Source organism: Phyllostomus hastatus, unplaced genomic scaffold (assembly GCF_019186645.2).
Source record: "Phyllostomus hastatus isolate PE091 unplaced genomic scaffold, TTU_PhHast_1.1 phas_contig_17, whole genome shotgun sequence".
Classification (NCBI taxonomy): domain Eukaryota; kingdom Metazoa; phylum Chordata; class Mammalia; order Chiroptera; family Phyllostomidae; genus Phyllostomus; species Phyllostomus hastatus.
This window is the reverse complement of record NW_025333664.1, coordinates 8833776-8854788: the sequence shown is the minus strand read 5'-3', so window position 1 is coordinate 8854788 and position 21013 is coordinate 8833776. Positions and strand designations below refer to the sequence as shown.

General features: G+C 49.5%; 1 protein-coding gene across 1 annotated transcript in view; it reads left to right on the top strand.

Annotated features, from left to right (window-relative positions):
* The first annotated feature begins 12429 nt into the window (after positions 1-12429).
* ARFGEF2 (ADP ribosylation factor guanine nucleotide exchange factor 2) overlaps positions 12430-21013 on the top strand; it is an 86270-nt gene continuing 77686 nt past the window's right edge. Inside the window, exon 1 of the mRNA XM_045832694.1 lies at positions 12430-12713. Coding sequence (XP_045688650.1) covers positions 12488-12713 — 226 coding nt within the window. The 5' untranslated portion in view covers positions 12430-12487. The remainder of the gene's footprint in view (positions 12714-21013) is intronic.

Sequence of the window (21013 nt, the reverse complement as noted above, 5' to 3'; positions counted from 1 at the left end):
CCTTCGGGAGGAGCTAGTTACATTGAAATTTGAAGAAAAGTGAGGTAAGCCCATAGAAATTGTCAATGAGTATGGCAAAGGCAGTGAGTACTACCCCAGTGATTTTTTTTCTCCCCCTCTTCCTCAGTTCTTGGGCACACTGCTGCCTGAAATCAAGACTACATTTTCCAGCCAACCCTTACAGCCGGGTGTGCACATGCGACTCAGTCATGGCCAAGGGATGTACGTGGAAACTCAGTGCGGTGGTGGGGAGTGGGGAGTGATGGAGGGGGGGGATGTTCTTAAAAGGAGAGGTCAGGCACCTGTCTGTCCTGGTTGTCCCTGGGTCCCTGCAGTGTACATGCGACCATGGCAGAGCAGGTATCTTGGGCCACAGGGGGTTAATCCCTGGATCTGTTCCATCATTCGTACCATCTTCAGGGGGAAAGAAACCTCCCTTGAGCTCATCTCCAGCTATAGCCCCATTTCTCCCTTTCCCTTTACAGCAAAAACTCCCCAAAGAGCCTGTGTTTTCTGTCCCAAATTTCTCTCCGCTCACCCGCAACCTGCGTGTAGCTGAACCCCGTGGTCCTTCGAATTCCTCCTCCAACGTGCATCCGCGGCGTGTGACACAGTTGTTCCCTCCCTCCTTTGTTATTTTTAATTTTGGTAAAATGCATAAAATAAAATTTGCCCTTTCAGCCGTTCTTAAATGGACAGCCCAGCGGGCGTTAGGTACATTCCAGCTGTTGTGTGACCATCACCACCACCCAGCTGCACAGCTTTCCTTGTTTTCTAACTTGTTTTTTATTGTTGCTCAAGTCCCGTTGACTGCATTTTCCTCCCACCACGCCCCCTGACCCCAGCCATCCCCACTTCCTAGCCCCGGTCCCACCCCTCCGCTGCTCAGCTGCTCCGCCTTCCCAAACGGAAACTCTGTGAGAGTTAAACCACGACCCCTCTCCCTGCCAGCCACACTCTACTCTATGTTCTGTCTACACATTTGCATGTTCTAGGGGTCTCCTATCCGAGGAGTCATACCACATCTGTCCTTCTGCATCTGGCTTCTTTCACTAAGCGTAATGTTTTCCAGGTTCAATTCCATTGTGGCGTGGACCAGGTCTTCCGTCTTGTTATGGCCAAATAATATTCCACGGTGTGACTTAGACCGCATTTTTGTTTTTCTGTCCTTCCGTTGATGGACACGCGGGTTGTTTCCACTGTTTGACGATTGTGCAGAGTGCTGCTGTGAGCCTCCCTGCACCAGGTTCCATGAGCCCTGGTTTCAGTCCTCTGCCCCTGGAGGAGAGGCGCTGCGCTCACGGCAGTCGGGTGCTTTCCGCTGTGGGGACTGGGCTGTGGTTTGGGGGGGCAATGATTTCCAGCCTCTCGGGCTTCTTGAGGCCGGTAACATTTCTTAAAAACAAAACAAATGGTTGGGCGAGGTACGTGAGGTGGTCTGCTTTTTATATTGCCAAGGAAAAAGACTTTAAGGTCAGAGGAAAAGGGCATTTTAACCACTGCTGCTACACCCACCCCCACCCAAAAAAAGAGAAGGAGATTTAAATGTTAGAATAAGCAGCAGTTAAAGTTTATGCAAATTTCACTGCATTGTTATTTTCTCCAAAGTACACGAACTGCTAAACACACACACACACACACACACACACACACACCTCACCTCCTTACAATCTAGCCAGGCTCTGTGTGTGAGTGTGTCTGCATGTGTGTGTCATGGGGGGATGTGGAGTACGCAGCTCTAGGGAATTCTGGGATGTGTAAAAAGTAGTTATTGCCCTAAGGAGCTTCAGGCTCCATGAAGAATAAAAACCAGGGTAATTGCTTTAATCAAGGCACAAGCAACGAGAGAACTCGAAGAAAGAAATCAGTCCCGACCGTGGGAAGGCCTGTCGGGGAGCAGAGATTCTGAGCGGGCTGAGACGCATTGTGTGCCCGCGAGTCTGGGAGATAATTTTTCCCAGACCAAGGAGAATCTGCAGTTCCTAGAGCCGTGGTACCTTTAGGAACAGAGAGGTTCTATTGCCAAATAGTCTCTTCCAGTTGGGGCATTAATACAAGCAGTGGGAAGGTTTGGTCCTCTCTTCTCCTGGGCCCCAGGGGACTCTGAGAGCCACCACCTTCCATAGGATCCAGCTCGGAAATTAACCCCAAAGTGCCTGCCACCTGAGCGAGTTTGGGAGGGAAGCAGTTGTCCCAGGAGGTTGGGAGACTTACGGGGTCCCAGCACCATCATGAAGGACAAAGTGGCGTGTACCTGAGGCAGCAGACACCAGGAGGTCTATGAGTCTCTGAGCCCTCTGTCTCCCCCTAAGCTCCTAAAATCCCCTTAGAGAATTTGGGGGAGGGGACAGAGGGGGCAATTGTAGCTGAACTCATTAGGGGAAGGAATTATTCTCTTCGCTCCGCATCCCACAGCTCCCTGCTGGAAGCACAAAAATGAGGAAAGGAGACGAAAACATGTAGCCACTTAGTCTGTGACTCAGTGACTCCCCAAGGGAAGAGGCAAATCCTATGGAGGGAGTTTAGGAGAGCCTCGGAGTGGGGAGCGAGCTGGGTGGGGCAGGGTGCTGGGGCCTAACCTGGGCACAGAGGAGACGCGGGGACCTTTCCTTCTGTCCCATCACCGTGCGGTCCTTGTGCTCTGCCCTAGGTCTTAGGGACACTGCAGTGAACACAGACCCTGAGAGTCCTTACCCTCGCAGACCTTGGTTTCTAGGGCGGGGAAACCATTCACACGTAAGCTAACGTGGGGGCGGCTGAAGCCTCACGCGTATCCTAGGTTATAGATGAAAAGCGGTCACTGGGACTATAAGACAGAAGCGTAAATGTATTGGAATCAAACCTGGCTGATTTTCGCCTAAGGCTGGCAATGTCCATGTGGACAAGAAGTCCCCAGATCTTGTGAGGTGGGCTCCTGGAAAGTCGTGGTGAGGCAGATTTGTTTCCAATTATCTCTGAAGGATTAAACAATCCAGTACCAAGCTCACACATGACACAGCTATCAGATTTTCTTCTGGTGCCAGGGTAGCCCACGAGTACAATTCTAAAGCCAGATGATGAAGTCAAAACCTTTTCCCTCCTTTTCTTCAGAGAAGTAAACAGGACCAGGTGGTGAGTTCCATCTGAACTGCCTGGGCATTGGCGTCCTCTGGTGGCCAGTATATGAATTGCATCAAGGATGTGGACAGAATTAGGGTGGAGGGTCTTCTTTCCCTTTGTGAAAGGAACAGAGTTAGATGTACTAAGATATTTTGGAGAGGCTGGTACTGAATTGTGGGAAATGGCAAGTTGTTGTGTTAAGCCGCTAAGTTTGGGGACAGATTTTCCAGTGGATGACCAAAAACAAGGAGTAAGACCACTATAGTGGGTAGATCTGTGGAAGATCCGTGAAAGTTCTAACCTCAGGACTCCACAGCCAGCTGCCCACTCCGCGATGAGGGCAGAACCGTGGTCAGAAGCTAAGCTCTTGTCCCAGCTGGCAGCCAGGGTACAAGCTCATGACCTCTACTTGGCCCAGCGGATGCTTGGGCTCAGGCCTTTCAATCTGGAGTAAGCAATGCGGAGGGCCAGAAATTTAGGACTTGTTCTGAAAGGAGTGGCGGGGGGGTGTGGGGGAGAGGGGCCCCTGGGCGGGGGAGGTGGGCCAGCATCCTGTCTCCAGCGGCAGCCACTGAGACAAAGCCAGGAGTGAGGGTCTGGTATCCGGTTCGCAGAGCAGCAGTATCCTTTCCAGAATCTTCTTTTGGTATCATTTCAGATCCCCCAACATCCCTCATTTCCCACTTATTTTCTCAGCCTTGTTCTCCAGTCTTCTAATTAGTTTTTTAAAAAACCCATCGTCATTCTGGTAAAGCCTTTCTCTGCTGAAGTTAGCAAGAGTTAGTGTATTGATTAGGTTGGGTTGCACACATCAGGAGAAACAAAATAACTGTGATTTAAACAAGAGAGGCGATTTTCTCTTTGTGAAGGAAGTACAGAGGTCAGCAATCCAGGTGCCCCACGCCCTTCAGAGACCCCACATCCTTGGGTTTTAATGCTGTGGCTCCTCATGGTCCTAAATGTGCCTCCCAGTCTAACATGGCTGCTCTAGCTCCAGCCACTGCATGCACACTCTGGGCAGAAGGGGAGAGGAGAGGGTGAAGAATGACATGCCCCTCCCCTTTCAGGTGACCAGGACAGCTTACTTAACAGCTCGTGGGTAGAACTCCATCCCGAGGCCACTCCTCGGTGTGAGAAAGGCAGGAGTGGATAGTCTTTCACTGAGTAGTTAGGTTTGCAGCTAAAAATCAGGGTTCCGTTGATCAGAAGGAAGGAAAGACTGTCCACTGGGGTCGGCTATGAGGAACCTCTGCCCCGGTCTGCCTCTGCTGCTGCCCAGCCCAGAACCCCGCACGGAAGAGCCAGGCCGGGCTACGAGCCTGTGACCACCAGAGAACCAGGGACTCTGATGATATCTACCACCTTGACCTAGAACTGGCCTCCCCTCTTAATTCTCTCTCATTTCCTTGATCACATCCTTTTTGTTTCTTCCCTCTTTGTCCTGGCTGCCCACCCGCACTCCCCTGGCCCTAATTCTTTCATCTCCCTGCCGTATTTTCTTTCCTACAGGCCCAGCCCAGTCTAGCCTCCACACCTTGATGCCTGCTGTCCCTTTAACCTGGAAGGGCCCTCCTTCTCCCTCTGGCTTGTTTACCTGTCGGGCGCATGCGTCATGCTTTCTGGCCACCCTATGTTTGGGGGACGTCTCCCTTACACACAGAAAGCAGAGCCAGGCCTGATCCCCAGCCTCCCTTGCAGCTACAGGTGGGCACGTGGCCTTAGCTTTGCCAACAGTCACACCTGTGCGGGCCTTCCATTTGGAAGTGGGTGACATGAGAAAGGCTCCTGGTGAGGGCTGCAGAAGAGCCCAAAGCCTTCAGCACAGCTGTGGAAGCAGAGTCCTGGAAACGCCATCCCACCTCAGGCTGGCCGTGTGGGCAGCGGCCTGCACGCCAGGGTGGGGCGGCGGGCCTTTCTGAGCTGCCCAGTGGGGGAGTATGGATGGTGCATGTGGCTCTGGAGCCCCCAGACCTGATTCCCAGGCCCTCCCAGAATTTCTAAGAGCTTCTTGCTGTATTTAAAAAAAAATCATTTTCTAAACGATCTGGAGTGAATTCTGCTGTTTGCCATTCAAAATCCTGTTTCATACCCTCATCGTCTAGGTATTATTTTTCCTGTGGCTGCTGTAACCAATTGCCTCGGTGGCTTAAAATAACACAGGTTTGTTACCTCATGGTTCTAGCAGCCAGAGGTCTGAAATGGGTCTCACGGGCCAAATTCAAGGTGCCGTGAGTGCTGCGTCCTTTCTGGAGGCTGCAGGGGAGACTCTGTTTCCTTACCTGTTCCAAATTCTCCGGGCGCCCACGGCCCACGGCTCACGGCCCCTCCCTGCCTCTTCACCGCCAGCAATGCCATCGCTCCGACCTCTGCTTCTGTCATCGCACGGGCCTTTTCTGACCCCAGCCCTTCTGTCTCCCCTTTTGCCTTATAAGAACCTTTGTGAGTACATTCAGCACCTCCCCCAAATAATCGACAATGATCTTCCCATCCCAAGATCCTTAATTTAATCCTACCTGCAAAGTCCCTTTTGCCACGTAAAGTAACATTCACAGGTTCCAGGGATGACGGTGTGAGTATCTTTGAGAAACCATCATCCCACTCACCACAGTCAGGTTCCCCAGGAGCTTATCCAGAGACAAGGATTTGGGTGTCAATGGTTTATTTGGGAAACATCGGTGGGAAAGCAGGGACATGATACAGGGAAGGGAAGGAAGCCACTATGGGGTATGCCGTTAGGCCAGTGACCACTGGGGACCTCTGGGAGACCCCCGGAGCTGTCTGTTCATCGTTGGGTGGCTCTCCCAAGGGTGTCAGCCTGTTGGCACTTCTGGTCTGCCCAAGCTTGGCCAGAAAGAGCTCTGAGGCTGAGAGTCTGACTTACTGGAAGGCACGAAAACAGCACGTAGCAGACGCTGTGGGTGCCCCGGGCATCTGTCCTGGGCACTCCCCTCTCCTTCCTAGAGGAGGCTGCTGTCCCCGGACCAGGGGCCCCGGCCAGCCTGTGTGCAGGACACGGTGCCAGAGTCAAAGTCCCCAGGAGCAGCCCTTAGGCAGTGCTGGGCAGGGACGAGATGATGGACTACCCCAGGCCCCTCATCCCTCTGCTGGGATGACTCGGAGGCACATCTCCATGGACTCCCAGAGTGGTCCAGCGGGCTGGAGCCCCAGATGCCCTTAGTGGTCTCTGGCTTGGTGTCACACTTGTGCTGGCTGCATCCCCACTCCCCCGTGGCCGCGTCCTGGGATCACCTCCCAAACACACTCACATCCTTGTCCCAGGGTCCTCTTCTTGGGGAGGCCACGCCAAGGTCCAGGGACAAACAAACAAAGTCCCACACTGTGGTGTCTTAACTATTTACATGGAACGAGTTAGTGTTGTTTTTTTCTTTACCGCAGTTGGACACACGTACACACACAAGCAGAATACAATCACTGTGCACATAACCTGCTTTGGAGAGAATCTCCTAAGTCTGCATTTGAGGTTTTTCCCAAATTTGAGCCCTGAGCAAATGGTGCTTCTGTCTCATACCCCTGCCCCAGCCCTGCTGACAGGACTCGGGGAGGCTGCGCTGGAGTTTTTCCTTAAAGTAAACACAGAAAATGAGTGTGTCTCCAAGGGAGCAGTGGCAGGCAGAGGCGCCGTGGGAGCCGGCAAGCCATCCCGTGTGACCAGGCATATAAAGAGTCTGTGTGTGCAGCGCGAAGAAACCAGACTGGCGGCTGGAAAGGCCGACGGCAGGCCCAGCGCGAGTCATCAAGTTGAGACGTGACTCAGAGGAAAGCAGGGGTCGGAGTGGCACTGTTTGTGGCCAACTGTATCCGTTACGACTAGGTTCGGTGACAAGAGACTGAAAATGAAAGGTGCTGTTGTCTACTTCGTGTAAAAGTCAACCGGTGAGCACCCCAGAATGGGCATGGCACCCCAGAACGTCAGGGACCCAGGTGCCTTCTCTCTTGTTGCTCTGCTGAGGAAACGTGTGTTTCGAAGCTTGCCTCATGGGTCCAACGTGGCTGCGGGACACTGGCAGACTGGGAGGGGGGTTGCTGGATGAACTAGAACATATGCAATTAGATTTCATCTATTTCGATTTCAGCTAAACAGGCAATACCTTTAACATGTAACTATGTCCCAATTATTGCATGGGACATACTTAGACTAAAAAAAAAAAGTATGTGCTTTTTACCTGAAATTCAAGTTTATTTATGCTGTAACAAAGTACCGTAAGTTTAGTGGCTTAAAGTAACGCATGTTTATCGCCTCACAGTTTTGGAGGTCGGAAGTGCCAGCTGGATCCACAGGGGCGTGGCTGGCGGAGGCACTTGAGGGAGAACCGTTTCTCTGCCTGTTCCAGTCTCTAGGGGCCGCCCGTGATACTGGGCATGTGGCCTCACTGCCGCTTCAACCCCTGCCACGTCTGTCCTCACATCTCCTGACTCTGGCCCTCCTGGGACTCTGTCCCTCTTAGAAGGATCCTTGGGATTATATTGAGTCTACTGGAGAATCTAGAGTAATTTTCCCATTTTGAAACCCTTAACCTAATCACATCTGCAATATCCCCTTTGTCCTCTAATGTAACATATTTTCAGTTTCTGGGGGTTACGACGTGGAGATCTTTGGGGACCATGATTGCACCTATCTTAGAAATGTACAAATTGCCCCTCAAATTACTTGCTGATTAAATGATCAAATCCTATGGACCCCAATCCAGCCATCTTCATTCATTCATTCATTCATTCATTCCATAAATAGTTATTAAGCACCTCCAATGCACTCTGGGCATAAAGCTATGAACAAGACAATGTGGATGCACACTCTGCCTAGAGAAGGCACGAGGGTAAGTGAACAAACTCATGTGAAAACAGACCTTTCCTTTCAAAGGTGGAGCCTAATTCATCTCTCCTTGAGGGTGGGCTGGACTTAGCCTTTCACCTCTGAAGCGGCTATATGTAAATCAAGGGAAACCCATATTTTGTCTGGAACTTTGCCAAACGTTGCTCACCATTTCAAAACCACATCATCCACGCTTCTGCCTACCGCGGCTGAGTCACCAAACCTGCACCCTTGGTCAGTCCATGTGGTGAGCCACTTTGGAGACAAGGTCATAAAAATCACAGTGGCTTCCTGTAGCTGCTTTCTCTTTCTTTCTCTCAGGTCCCTCGCTGTGGGGGAAGCAAGGTGCTGTGTCGTGAGCACCATCGGGCAGCCCTGCAGACAGGTGAGCAATTAGACCTCCATCCCCCGGCCTCAGCTGTGCCTCCGGATGACGCAGCCCCAGCTGACAGTGTGATTGCATCCTCGTGAGAGACCCCGAGTCAGAACCAACCAAGCTGCTCCCAAATGTCTAACCCACAGAAACGACGAGATCACACATGTTTGATTTTAAGCCACGAAGTGTTCAGGTAATTCGTTATGCAGCGAAAGACACCTAATACACAGGTGAACGGATAGCACTGTTTCCAATGAAATTTAGTGCAACAAATAAAGGAAATCAAGATGATATAGAAGGAAAGTGGTGGGGGCAGGGGTGATAAGACCAGGAAGTGAGTGAGAGCCTCCCTTACTGGTGACCTTGACCTTTGAACAGAATGGTGAGAAGGGGCCAGCCAACGGTGCTTTTCAACTCCAATAGGCACCACACACAGCTTTTTATAACCACAAGTCTCCCATTAACTATTTGGAAATGAAATTCACAGATAATGAAATCTTTCTACAGACAAATTTTTTTAAAAAAGACAACGACCTATCAAACAAAGATGAAATAAAAGGAAAGCAATATATCAATTGCAAATGTTATTTCGACATGTAAATGCTCGGACACAGTTACTCTAACAGATACACCAAAGCATTCAGATGCGGGGACCTACAAGGAGAACGAACCCTCTGAATGGCGATCGCGACAAGGCAGACGACCCAGGGTGCCATCATGGCGCTCAGACACCGTGGCCGGAACGCCATGGTGGTGATGTGGTTCTCCAATGGTGACCAACACTTGGTAAAGTTCCAGCCAAAACCCAGTTTTCCCTTGAATTACAAACATAGTTGCATTCCTAGAAAAATCAATATACATTAAAACTGGACAAAACATGCTTTGTGTTTATATGTAAAGCGGATGTGTGTTGTAGGTTTAGATCATTCCTTTTTCAAAATATTTCTTATTCATTGATTTTAGAAAGGAGAGAAGGAAAGAGAGAGAAGGACCTGCTGTTCCAGTTACTGACGCATTCATTGGTTGATTTTTGTACGCGTCCTAACCGGGCATCAAACCCACAGCCTTGGCATTTCGGGGTGATGCTCTCACCAACTGAGCCACCTGGTCAGGGCAGACCATTCTTAATAGGTTTCTCGCCCACAGGAACGTACAGTCCAGCCGCACGGGATGCGTGTAAATATTTATGAAGTGGGACTGTCCAGCTCTCTGCAGGATGCTGTCAAGCATTCCTGCTCCCCACCACCAGTCATGACAATAAAAAAAATGTCCCCCACAAAACTTCAAAACGCCCCTGGGAGCAGTCGTGCCCTCACTGAGAAGCACTGGTTCCGAGGAACAGAGATGCATCAGCCACACTCTTGATCGGAACCAAAGGGGAATCCCACATGGCTGGAGAGTCCTGATGGGGAAAGAAAGCAAAAGGGAGAGAGAGGTTCAGGCAGAGAATTCAGCCAAGGTGAGATGCAGGTGTCCACTGATTTTCAGAGTTCACGCTCCTCCACTTGGCTTTTACAAAAGGCTGACATTGGTACCCATTTTCCTTCCCTGAAAGAAATCCGAAAAGAAAAAGCGAAGAGAGAGCCGTTAAAGAGGCAGCGTGCCCCCTCAGCAGTGAGGGTGACGCCACCACTGCCTTCCCCAGGGGCCACGTGGCAGCATCGCAGCTTCGAACGGCGTCTGTGAGCATCTGTGCTTTAGCTCCATTTATTTTGTGCATCCATCAGCGAGATGTATCCTGAGGTATCGGAAAAGCCTAAGAGCTCTAAGGGTTTCTGCTTACAGTAAAACTGGATATAATTACACATTTCGATTGTGATGAATGAAATAAAGACATTGTGTGTGCGTTGAACTTGCTTGTGCTCACCATACTATTTACACACACACACACACACAGAATCTTAAAAGCTGCCATAGTTACTATTGGTTCTGCTAATGGCAAAATGGTCTCCTTTAATCGGCATCCAGTAATGGATAAAAAGGCAAGTCCATTGCTTGAGTGGATTGGTGGGTAGGCAACACTCTGTGTTCTGTTATCTGGGAACACTCAAAAAATGCCCCATATAAACTAATGGTCATTGCTTCTTTGCCTAACGCCATTTCAGCTTACAAAAGATTTCATAGGAATGTTCTGCTTTCAGCTAGCAGGGAAAACTTGCCCTTAGACTCATTCAGTTCCAAGGGCAATGGAGAGCTGAATAGGGCGTTCAGTAGGGGAGTGACCTGGCCTGAACTTGTTGTGGGGGAAGTCACAAAAACTTCTGTTGCTCGGGGGTTTGCACTGCATTTTTCTGAGTCTCACACATTCATTCAATCACTGACTCATTCATTCAACACATAAGCATTGAGGGGTTTCTCATGCTATCTAACAAATGTAGTGGTGCAAAGAATAATTTGTTTTCTGTTGTTCTGTGGGTTGCCTGGGCAGTTCTGCTGCCGGTTCACCAGGGTTATTGAAGCTGCTGAATTCAGCCGGTAGGTCACCCGGAACCACTGAGCCCCTCTCTCCATGTGCGCTTTCTTCCAGATGCTTCCTGAGCAGCCAAGGCCTCTTGATTCCTAAGCTCTGGGCCACACTCAGCCTCACTTCTGCCACATTCTATTGGCCAAGGCAAATCACAAAGCTACCCCAAAGGAATAAAGAAACAGACTTCACTTTAACAGGAGGAGCTCTGAAGCCGAGTTAAAGCTTTGGAATTCATGGCCATGAAACATTCTACCTGGCTCTGGACCAGGCCCTCAGGATACGGCCTGCCCCTCTGTGGCCTATACCCTGGGCAGACAACAAACAAGTCAATAAGTAAAAAAGGTCAGAAAGTGCAATGAAACACATCAAATAGGGAGAGCGGGGGTGCTACTTTAGACAGGGGGGTCAGCGAGGGCCTCCCTGAGATGTTTGAACTGAGACCTGAGCATTTGAGCATGCCTGCGTGGGAAGTTTCTGAGGTTTCCAAAAAAGACGAGTTCTCACAGGAGCCCAGAGCACAGGGCTGCACCTGGGAGAGGGGGACAGTGTGAAAGACAGCGCCCCAGGGGGCATCACCAGGGGTGTTGTGGTATCCCTGGTAGCGGGATGGAGTGGAAGGTGCCCCGGGGCCAGGGTATCTGCCTTCTTACACTCATTTGCAACTGGGTCACAGTTTCTCTGTTTCTCCTCCTGTCGGACACCCCCAAACCCCACCTGCCCTGGTGTACTGCACTGTAAGGAACCACACGTTTATGGAAATAAATCGACAGCCTCCAGAGGGAGATGTGCTGGGGGCAATTCTTACTGGCAGCCCTGGGCACAGGTGTGGCAGCAGATTCACAGAAGTTCACTGAACTAGACCCCCAGCAGCGAGCTCTGCTGTGGCGACAGGTCGGTGGTGTGGAAGGGGTGTGTGTGTTGCCAACAGGCGTGCAGAAATCCTGTTGCGGAGAGTGTATATGAGCCCTACCTTCACCTCTGACCCCTTCCTTTCCTTTTCCCTCTACCACCCACCATGTTTTCTGGCCATCCTTTCTCACCTCCTCCCCCTTCACCTCCCTCCCACCCCATCTCCTTTCCATTTCGTGCCTCTTCCCTTGTCCTGACTCCCCCTTCTCCCTGTACCCTCCTCATCTCCTCTTTTCTTCCCTCTTCTTTGCTTTTCTCCTAAACCCTCCTCTTCCTCCCTCCTCTCTAACCACCTCACAGCCTCTTCCAATCTCTTAGCGTCCTCTCGTTCCTCCTCCCGACCTTTTATCACCTCTCTCACTCTCATACCGATTCTCTTTTTTCCAAACTTCTCTTTCCCCTTCCTTGCTCTCCTCCCATCCCCTCTCATCTCCTCTCCTTCCTCACCTGTGTCTTAACTGTGACTCCAGTTTCACCTTCCTCATTATCCCTCTCGCCTTATTTCCTATCACCCACAACACCACCTCTCCTACCTTTCACCCCCTTTCTCCTGCCCTTCAGGTCCCTCCCTGCCTTCGCCCACCTCCACTCGCCTCCTCCCGTCCTCCACCTTCGCCCCACCCCTCCACGCCCACCTGGCCACGCCCACCCCGCCGCGCCCCAGCCTCCGGCCCCGCCCCTCCTGGGGTCACGGGGTCGACGGACGCGCGGCTGCCGTAACCTCTCCAGTCACGTGATCACGTGACGCGCTCCAACATGGCGGCGCCGTGGGGCCGCGGCGTCGCTTCCTGACGGGGCGGTGCGGATGGACGCGGCGGGTGCCGGCCCGGACGCCGGGCCCGCAGCCTCGTTGGGCCGCTCGCTCGTGCCGCCGGCCCGCGGGGCTGCCAGCCCCCGCCGGGCTGGGGCCATGCAGGAGAGCCAGACCAAGAGCATGTTCGTGTCCCGGGCCCTGGAGAAGATCCTAGCCGACAAGGAGGTGAAGCGGCCCCAGCACTCCCAGCTGCGCAGGGCCTGCCAGGTGGCGCTCGGTGGGTGAGCTGCCCCAGCCCGTCCCCGCGCCGGCCTCCCCACGTCGGCCGTTACCCCATTCGTCCTCAGCCCGGCCTCCTGGGCTCCACCTTCCCGGGACCACGAATCCCACCCTGCCGACCTCTTCATTATACCCTGGGGGAAACTGATGCCCTGGTACCTCGGAACTGGCCCAAGGTCACCTAGCAAGTTGGTGACAGCTAGGGCAGGTTCTCCAACCTCCCAGCCCATGGCCCTTGCCACGACTCCTTGCCGTCCCGTTTCCTGGTTCCTCCCCTCACCACCCTCATAAGCAGTCTTTGCCTTAAGTTTGTTCTTGACCCGCATTCTGCTGCGTGGGATTCCCCCATGTGAGCGGAGCCGGTGGGAAGAACTGGTTTAGAAAAAAAAAACCAACCCTGAGCCTTGCTTTGTAAGTGCCTGATTGGAGAATGTTTCCCATTAATTTCCGGATCTCCCATAACTCATAACTGCCTTCAAGAAAGGAGTGTAAAGTGTTATCCTACATCTCCCAGGTGTTGGGTGCAAGAGATCTTCTTACTCAGGGCGGCCCACTGAAATAGAGGTTTTGTTTTATTGAGTTCCGGATCCCCGGCACCTGCAACAGCGCCTGGCACATAGCAGATACCAATTGAATAGACCCACAGATAATGGGAAAAGGGAGAACACGCTAACTCATAGGTAGTTGAACCTTCGTGGTTGATTCCCACATCAACATCCTATCTTTTAGTTTAAATCATTCAGCAAATGCCCACTGTGTCCCAAGCACTGTTCTGGGCCCTTAGGATACAGTAGGGAACAAGTCAGACAAGGTATTTGCCCTTACAGAGCTTATATTCTAGTAGGGGAGACAAAATAAGTAATAAAGTTACTGAGACATCTTTGAATACTAATAAATACTTTTGTGAAAATAAAAGAGCAAGATGTGATAATAAAGGTCTGCTATTGATATAGTGTCAAAAAGTAATCTTTTCTGAGGAGGTGGCATTTGAATGGAATACTGAAAGGCAAGAAGTATCCACGTGGAGTTTGGGAGAGTAGAGTTCTGGGCGTTGAGGATCAATACATTTGACTAGACCTGGCTCCAGCTTACTGCCCTGCCCCAATGCCTTTGATTTGGAGTCTGTGAAAAGTCCTATTTTTCCTAACAGATTGCGCAAATAGAAAGTTTGGTTTTCTGTTACAGAGTGTGAGGTTGCCATCAGCTCTGTCCCTTTATTTGGTTTGAGGTCCAGCGCTGGGATTCTTCTCCTAGGGCCTGGGGATGGGCTTGTGACCTTTGCATTTCTCTGGAAAGAAGGTCCATGGCTTTCACCAGACTGTCCTAGAGGTCTGAGACTCCCTCAGTGGTCAAGAACTATGGATACAGAGGTTGTTACTTAGATAATCTTGGAGAAATTCACTGAGATTTAGACTTGTAAAGCTTTTCTAATCAGAAGACCAAGGCTGACGGTTGGACGTTGTTTTGTCAGGAATGCTCAATAAGCACTACAGAGCAGTTTGTTGGGCAGAAAAGCCCTGAAACAACTCCCCTGGAAATCTGCCTGGATTCTGTCCTCTCACTCGTACTTTCAAGGTATTGTCGCAGAGATTCGAAATAGTTATTTGGCAGAAAAGTTTTCATTCTTTCCTCAGAAAACTTACCATATAATTTTCACCAAATTGTTTATCACATTGTTGGAACCTACTTATAAAACTGTCATATGACTCATAAAGGACCGTAACCTTGAGAGCTTTTAGACATTTTTGGATCATATCTTTGTTCAGAAGTTCAGATTTTTCCAACCCAGATTATGGAATGTACATCCATTGTTTCAGGAGTGAATCACAAGAAATAGCCTATAAAGGAAGTAACTGACCACAGGTTAAATGAACAGCAAATTGACATGGTGGCTCATCGTCACTGAATTGAAGGAACTGTTATAAGGAAATCTATGTGTAGTGTTGAATTAAACTGGCCATCTTGTTTAAGAGAATAATTGTGTGTCATTGCTGTTAAGTAAAAGTGACTGTTTTTACTTATAAGCAGTAGAAAACATACAGCAAAGTGCCTGGTAAGATTTCACTGTGCATCTCAAGGCATAGTCCTCTTTCCAGTAAAACTAGCCGAAATGAGCCTGTGTATAAGAAAGATTGCAGTGTGGCTAGTATTTCAGAGGCTACCACGTGTGGATTTTCATTAATTTTGATAAGAGGAACTGTGAATGTCTGCTAAAAGTTGAAATGCTTGAATGAGAAGAACACTTACAGGAAACAGCTCCTGTGATAAGTCCACCAGCTGTAGCTTGTCAGTTCGTGGGGGGGGCGCTGCTGGGGCTGTACAGGGTAGGGGTTATGAGTGTGTTCTCTGAACTCAAGATCACCTGGGTTCAAAACCCTTGCATGGCACTTGCTGTCTTTGTGATCTTGGACAGATCTTCTGCCTTCCTTGTGGGGTTATTATAAAGTTAGTGTATATGTGCAAAGAACTTGGCACATAGTAGGTGCTCTGTAAAGGCGTGCTGCTATTACTTATTTTTAATATTTTAAGCGACACACCATAGAAACTGTAAGTGCTCTGACTCAATGTGTTATCTGAAGCTACATTGATTCTTCATTCAGCAATGACTTGTTGCTTTATTTGGTTTGTGGATGTAATAAGTAAGAATTTAATTACATGGCTAAAATACTGGGTTTATTGCTAAACTCAGTGAAGACAGGGGTGGTTGTCCCTTGTAAAAACAGTGATGATCAAGATGGAAAAGTTCGGAGTAGTTGCAGTGATTCATCTCCACTAAATGCCAAATGGGTAGAGAGAGACTGCCCAGTTGGGGGATTGTGTCCCCCCATCGTTTATCTGGAGAAATCAGAAGAGCCTGTGAGAGCATTCTTCATTGTGGTTTTTACCTTGCTAACGAATCTTTGACATAAAAGTAATCTTGAACCTTTCAGCCCTCGGTTGGGTAATATAATTACACAATTAAACCTCCCTTTCATAACTGCTTATTTAAGAGCCATTTTCTCCCATGACCTGTCCTTAACTTATACTTCTGCTCTTAAACGAGGTGGAGTTTAGAGACTTGACAAGATAATTAAGTGCTTTTAAATTGGGCATAGAAAAATTGGTCCAGAAATCTGGAAAACTGTAAGAGATATCTTATTTAATAATTTAATATGCACAGAGGGCTAAGTAAGGATGAAGTGTTCTGTAATTGGTGACTGTCATTGTTCTTAGCCAATATCAAAAACATACAAAAAGAATAGCAAACATACCTATACATCTTTCATATGAAATTGAGTGATTTTTTTACATTTATTTTTTAGATCAGTTTTTAGATTCACAGCAAAGTTGCACTAAAGGTATAGAGGAGAATACCCATGTGTCCCCTGCCCCCACACATGCAGAGCCTCCCCACCGATCACTGTCCCTCACCAGAGTGGTGCACTTAATTACAGTTGATGAACCGCATTGTCATTAGTGTAGTCACCCACCTGAGGGACTTTTTAACGTCACATGCCATGCAATAACTACATGGTATCTACCACATACTGAGCATTTCTTATGTTCCAGGAGCAGTGCCATGAGCTTTGCATGCAGCCTAGTTCTTACTATTACTGTCCTCACTGAGGCCCAGAGACGCTGGCCAGCGTAACTCAGCCAGCAAGCAGTGCAGCCGAGGTGCGCACACAGGCAGTCTGGCTCCAGAGCCCAGGTCCTAACTGTCACTCCCATGCTGAGTTGTCTCTCCATACGAAAGCCCTTACATGTAAAGTCGTCGTGGAGTCTTTAAACAGTCGTACTGCAGTGATGCTTCTGCGCCGTGAAGTTTTGACGTTTCTGTAAATAAGCCAGTGAGTAAAGAGACCATGTTTTCTGTAGTTGAATTCGAGATGTATTTGAAAGCCTCTAGTGAAAAAGATCATAGCTTTTTTTTCTTGCAGGTTTTTACTGCACGTGTATTTGGTTTACTTTAATTTAGGGACTCATGGGAAGAAAGAAATGAGGGTAAAGAGCTGATTTCCCACAAGCTTCATTTGAGTTAGGAAGTTTTTCTTATTTATGACATCTTTCTCTTCATCTGCAGTAAACTCCCTCTTACTAACTCTGGAGTTGTGTGATCAATGCCCATCTGTGGGTCCAGTCGGCAAAGGGAAGCCGAGGCTCAGAGAGCAGCTTGCCCACATCTGCACGGCCAGATGGGGAGACAGCTGTAACACAGGCTCCAGTCCGAGATGTGAACGATAAAATTCACCTTTAGATTTGCTACTCTAACTGTTAAATGTATGGGACTTAGAGATGTGTGGATGGTTGGTGATCTTCGCTGGAGCTGTCTCGGTGGCACGAGGAAGGTGGAAACCAGACTGGAGTGGGCTGAGGCTTGAGTGGGAGGTGAGGAAACAGGCAGTGAGCACGGAGGACTCTTCCCCAGAGTTTGGCTGTGGTGCCAAGGGGAGGAGAAGATGAGGATAATGGGGAGTCTTCTTTTCTTTCCTTTTTTTTTTTAAGGTATAAAAGATTTGTTTAAATGTCATTGGGAAGGAGCCAGCTCAGGGAGTACATTCATAAGTCTTAGTTGTTTACTAATGTGCGGGAACATTCAACATTTACGCAGCATAATGCTATGTGGTAACTTGCTTTTTCTCCATTTGATGATGTTGTTCTAATTTCGGTGTGTTCAAAATAACTGTTCTCATTATTGGGAAGAACCTCAGTGCAAAATTTGAAAAATACAAAAAAAAAAATCCCTAAATTGTCATAGCCAATATGGTAAGGCTCTAAATTGAAAGATAGAATAAAATACTTAATTTTAGCGAATTCTGGTGTTTTGATTGGACATTTTGTTTATGAGTACTTTTGTTTATGAAAGTTTTGAGGAATAACAGGACTCGGGAACCTGACAGATTACTTTTTGTGGAAAAGCTCTACGATGCTTCTTTGGGAAGAGGTCATCTCTCTAGAAGCAGCATCTAAAAATTAGATTTAGATTGTTGAAAAGCACTTGTTTATTGGGTCGGCAGGATGTTCACTGAGAGCTGAGTTTGAAACTTTGCTTATTGATTGGTCCTGTGAACCTGGGCTAATAATTAGCTTTATTAAGCCTCAGTTTCCTGAGATGATAGGGGTGATAATACCTATGTCTCGGGATTATTGTAATGGTTAAGGGAACTAATGCAGTCAAGTAACTGACACAGTACCTGGCACCTAACAGGTGACCTGCTAAAACTCAGGCATTGGTGTTACCACATTTAAAGGAGAAGGAGCTGAATGCTTGTTCTTCACTGTTCCCCGTAGGCATTGGTTTATGGACCTCTTTGCTAGGCTCTGACATTTGGACACCAGTGAAGCAAGTGGTTGGATGAATTTGGAGCTCTGTTCTCTACTTGTAGATCTCAGGGGAGACTCTGTAAGCAGTGCTGGGGAAAACAGTCAGACCATTCTTTATGGAAAAGAGTGAGCTTATGAAAAACGTGTACTTAATCAGCAAGTACATGGAGTCTCCTATATAAATAGCTCAGTACTGTATTTAGTTCTCACCATTTTCACCGGGCTGGAAGGCCTGCCAGGAAAATACTTGACTTTCTTTCCAGCGAGTTTATGAGTTTTTATGCTTATTAATTCATTCCTGGAGTCTTCCTATAAGAAGGTTCTTTTGGTTTACAGTCTGGGTTGTAAATAAGTCTTTTAGCTTTTTGTTAGGTATTTTATTAGGTTTTATAGATTTGTGGGAAGAACAGCCTTCTTGTGCTGGGACATAAAATTCTTAAATTTTCCCTCAGTCCTAGGGAGTGGTCAGGGTGTATTTGTGCTTCATATAGTCCTTTTGCTTGTCGAATAGACCAGGCTGATGTTCGTTCAGAAGGTGTTTGTTTGGGGGTCACACCTGGTGTCGTGGTGCGAGGGAGAGAAGACAAACAAGGACCCTGTTCTCATGGAGTTTGCAGTTAATAGGGAAGAAGGGCACTGTTCCGGTGATCTTGTCCTCTGGGTTGTACTAACAACCTGAAATGTTCTAGAAAGGAAAGACACCTGGTCCTGCAAGGGGAGAGAACAAGTTGGTGATTAGAAACTTCCCTGAGCAAGGCTGGAGATCTGGATGATAAACAAGAGTTAAATAGGTTGGGGTCAGAGGCATTTTGGCAGCACGTGGAAGCAGCATGTGCAAAGGTCCTGTGGCAGCAAGGGGGGGGGTGGGTACACCCGGTGAGGAAACTACAAGATACAACTGTGCATGAATTTGCCATTGTCTCAAAACAAAACAAAAATGATTTGAGTTGGGGAAAAAAAGGCAGGGGAAGAGTCTGAGGATAATGTGGGAGAGGTAGGCCAGGGCACCACCATGCGGGACATTGGAGGTCATTGCGTGGAGTTTGACTTTTAGACCCAAAACAGTGAGCTGACACTCAAGAGTTCTAAACAAGGAAGGTGATAGGGTGACCAGATCTGTATTTTAGAAAGATCACTCGGGCCGTTGTGCTCAGAACTTCTTGAGGAAGACCAGAGGGATTGCCGTCATCCAGATGAGAGATGTCAGTGGCCTGGAGTTAGAGTGCTGACAGTAGAAACAGAACAAAATGGAAGGATTTCCCACTTGTTTAGAAAGTAAAAAGCTAACAAAACCTTGGGATGGGTTGGGTAAGAGCATGAGAAAGAGGATCGCTAAGTCTGACTGTCAAGTGTCTGACTCACCGAGCTGGATGGATTTGATGCCGATCTTGGAGAGGAAGGAGAGAGTGGGAAGACCATCTGGGGAGAGGAGGGGGTGGGGGTTGATGAGTTGGGACTTGGACATGTTGAACATCACCTGCCTCTGAGCATCCAGTTGGACAGGTGGAGCGGGAAGCGGATGGATGTGTGAGCCTGATGTTCATAAGACAGAGCAAGTCTGGAAGCCAAGCTCTGAGAGTCGTCAGGATCTAGGGTGGGAATCGAACACGCAGGGGAGGGCGAGATGGCCCGGAGAGAGAGAGTACAGAGAGGGCGAGGCGAGGGGAGCCTGCGCCAGGGGAACCCCAGCCTGCTCGGGCCGTGCAGAGGAGTCTGAGTCCGCAGGGGGTGAAGAGGAGATGGGCTGGCGAGAGGCAGGGAGCAGACGAGAGTGTGCTTGAGAAGTACACGGAACATCTCAGGGAGGTGGGGTCAGCAGTAAGGTCCGGTACTGCAGGAGCTCAAGTCAGGCAGAGGCTGGGGAAACGTCCCCCCCGACTGGGAGACGTGGGTCACTGGGGACCTCAGCTGAGCTGTTTGGGGGCGCGGTGAAGGTGAGAGCCGGGCTGGAGTGGGTTGAGGCACGCGCGGGAGGTGAGGGGATGAGTAGGGAGTGCAGACAACTCTTCTCCACGTGGAGGTCACGGAAGTTGTGTTTCTTCGAAGGTAGAAGAAGCTTGAACTTGTTTCAGTGTCATTGGGAAGGGGGCCAGTTGAAGGGCAAGGTTGAGTAACGCAGAAGAGGGCAAGGACAGTTCATTCAACAAATGCTGAGTGCCTGCTTCGTGCCTAGGAGTCCCTAGGTGCTGGGAACTCAGGGGTGAAGAGAACAGGCAGGGGCCTCCGGTTACAGAGTTTGTAGTCTCCTGAGAAGGGTAGTAAATGAACTGATAATACGTCAAAGGTGGTAAGTACTGTGAAGAAAGATTAGAAAAATAAGTCAAAGAGAAAAAGCAGATAAAAAGATAAAGAATGACCAGGGGCAGAGATGACAGTTTTAGGTGGTGAGGGAAAGCCCGAAGGGGTGACGTTGGATCTGAAGGGAGGGGGGAGCGGGGGAGGGAGCCGTGTGGGTGTCGGCGGGAGGGAGGGCCTGCCCTGCGGCAGGGAGAGCCGGTGCAAAGGCCCTGAAACAGGAACACAGGCCGCGAGGCCAGAGGCAGGTGGTGGAAGGTGGGATCAGAGGGGGAAGGCAGGGGGCCAAGGCTCGGAGGCCAAGGCCAGGATTTTGCATTGTACTCAGAGTGGGACGAGAGGCCAGCAGAGAGTTCTGAGCAGAGGAGCCTGTATAATCTAGCTCACATTCTGGGGGAATCCCTCTGGCCGCTGCGAGGGGAAAAGGTGGGGCGGGAGGGAGGGCGGGGAAGGGCTGACATGGGGAGACCAGTGAAGAGGCGGCAGTAGGGGTCCAGGTGGGAGGTGGCGGAGGTGGCCTGGTCCGAGTGAGGAGCTCCTGGCCAGGGGGAGCACGATGTTCCTGAGAAGCCAGGGAGGGGTGGGCGACTGCAGAGCGGGGGACACTGGACACCGACCGGCTTCTAGCTGGGGAGTGGAGGGTGGTACAGAGGTGGGTCGGTTTGTGAGCCGACTAACAGAAAGTAGAGGGAGTCTCCT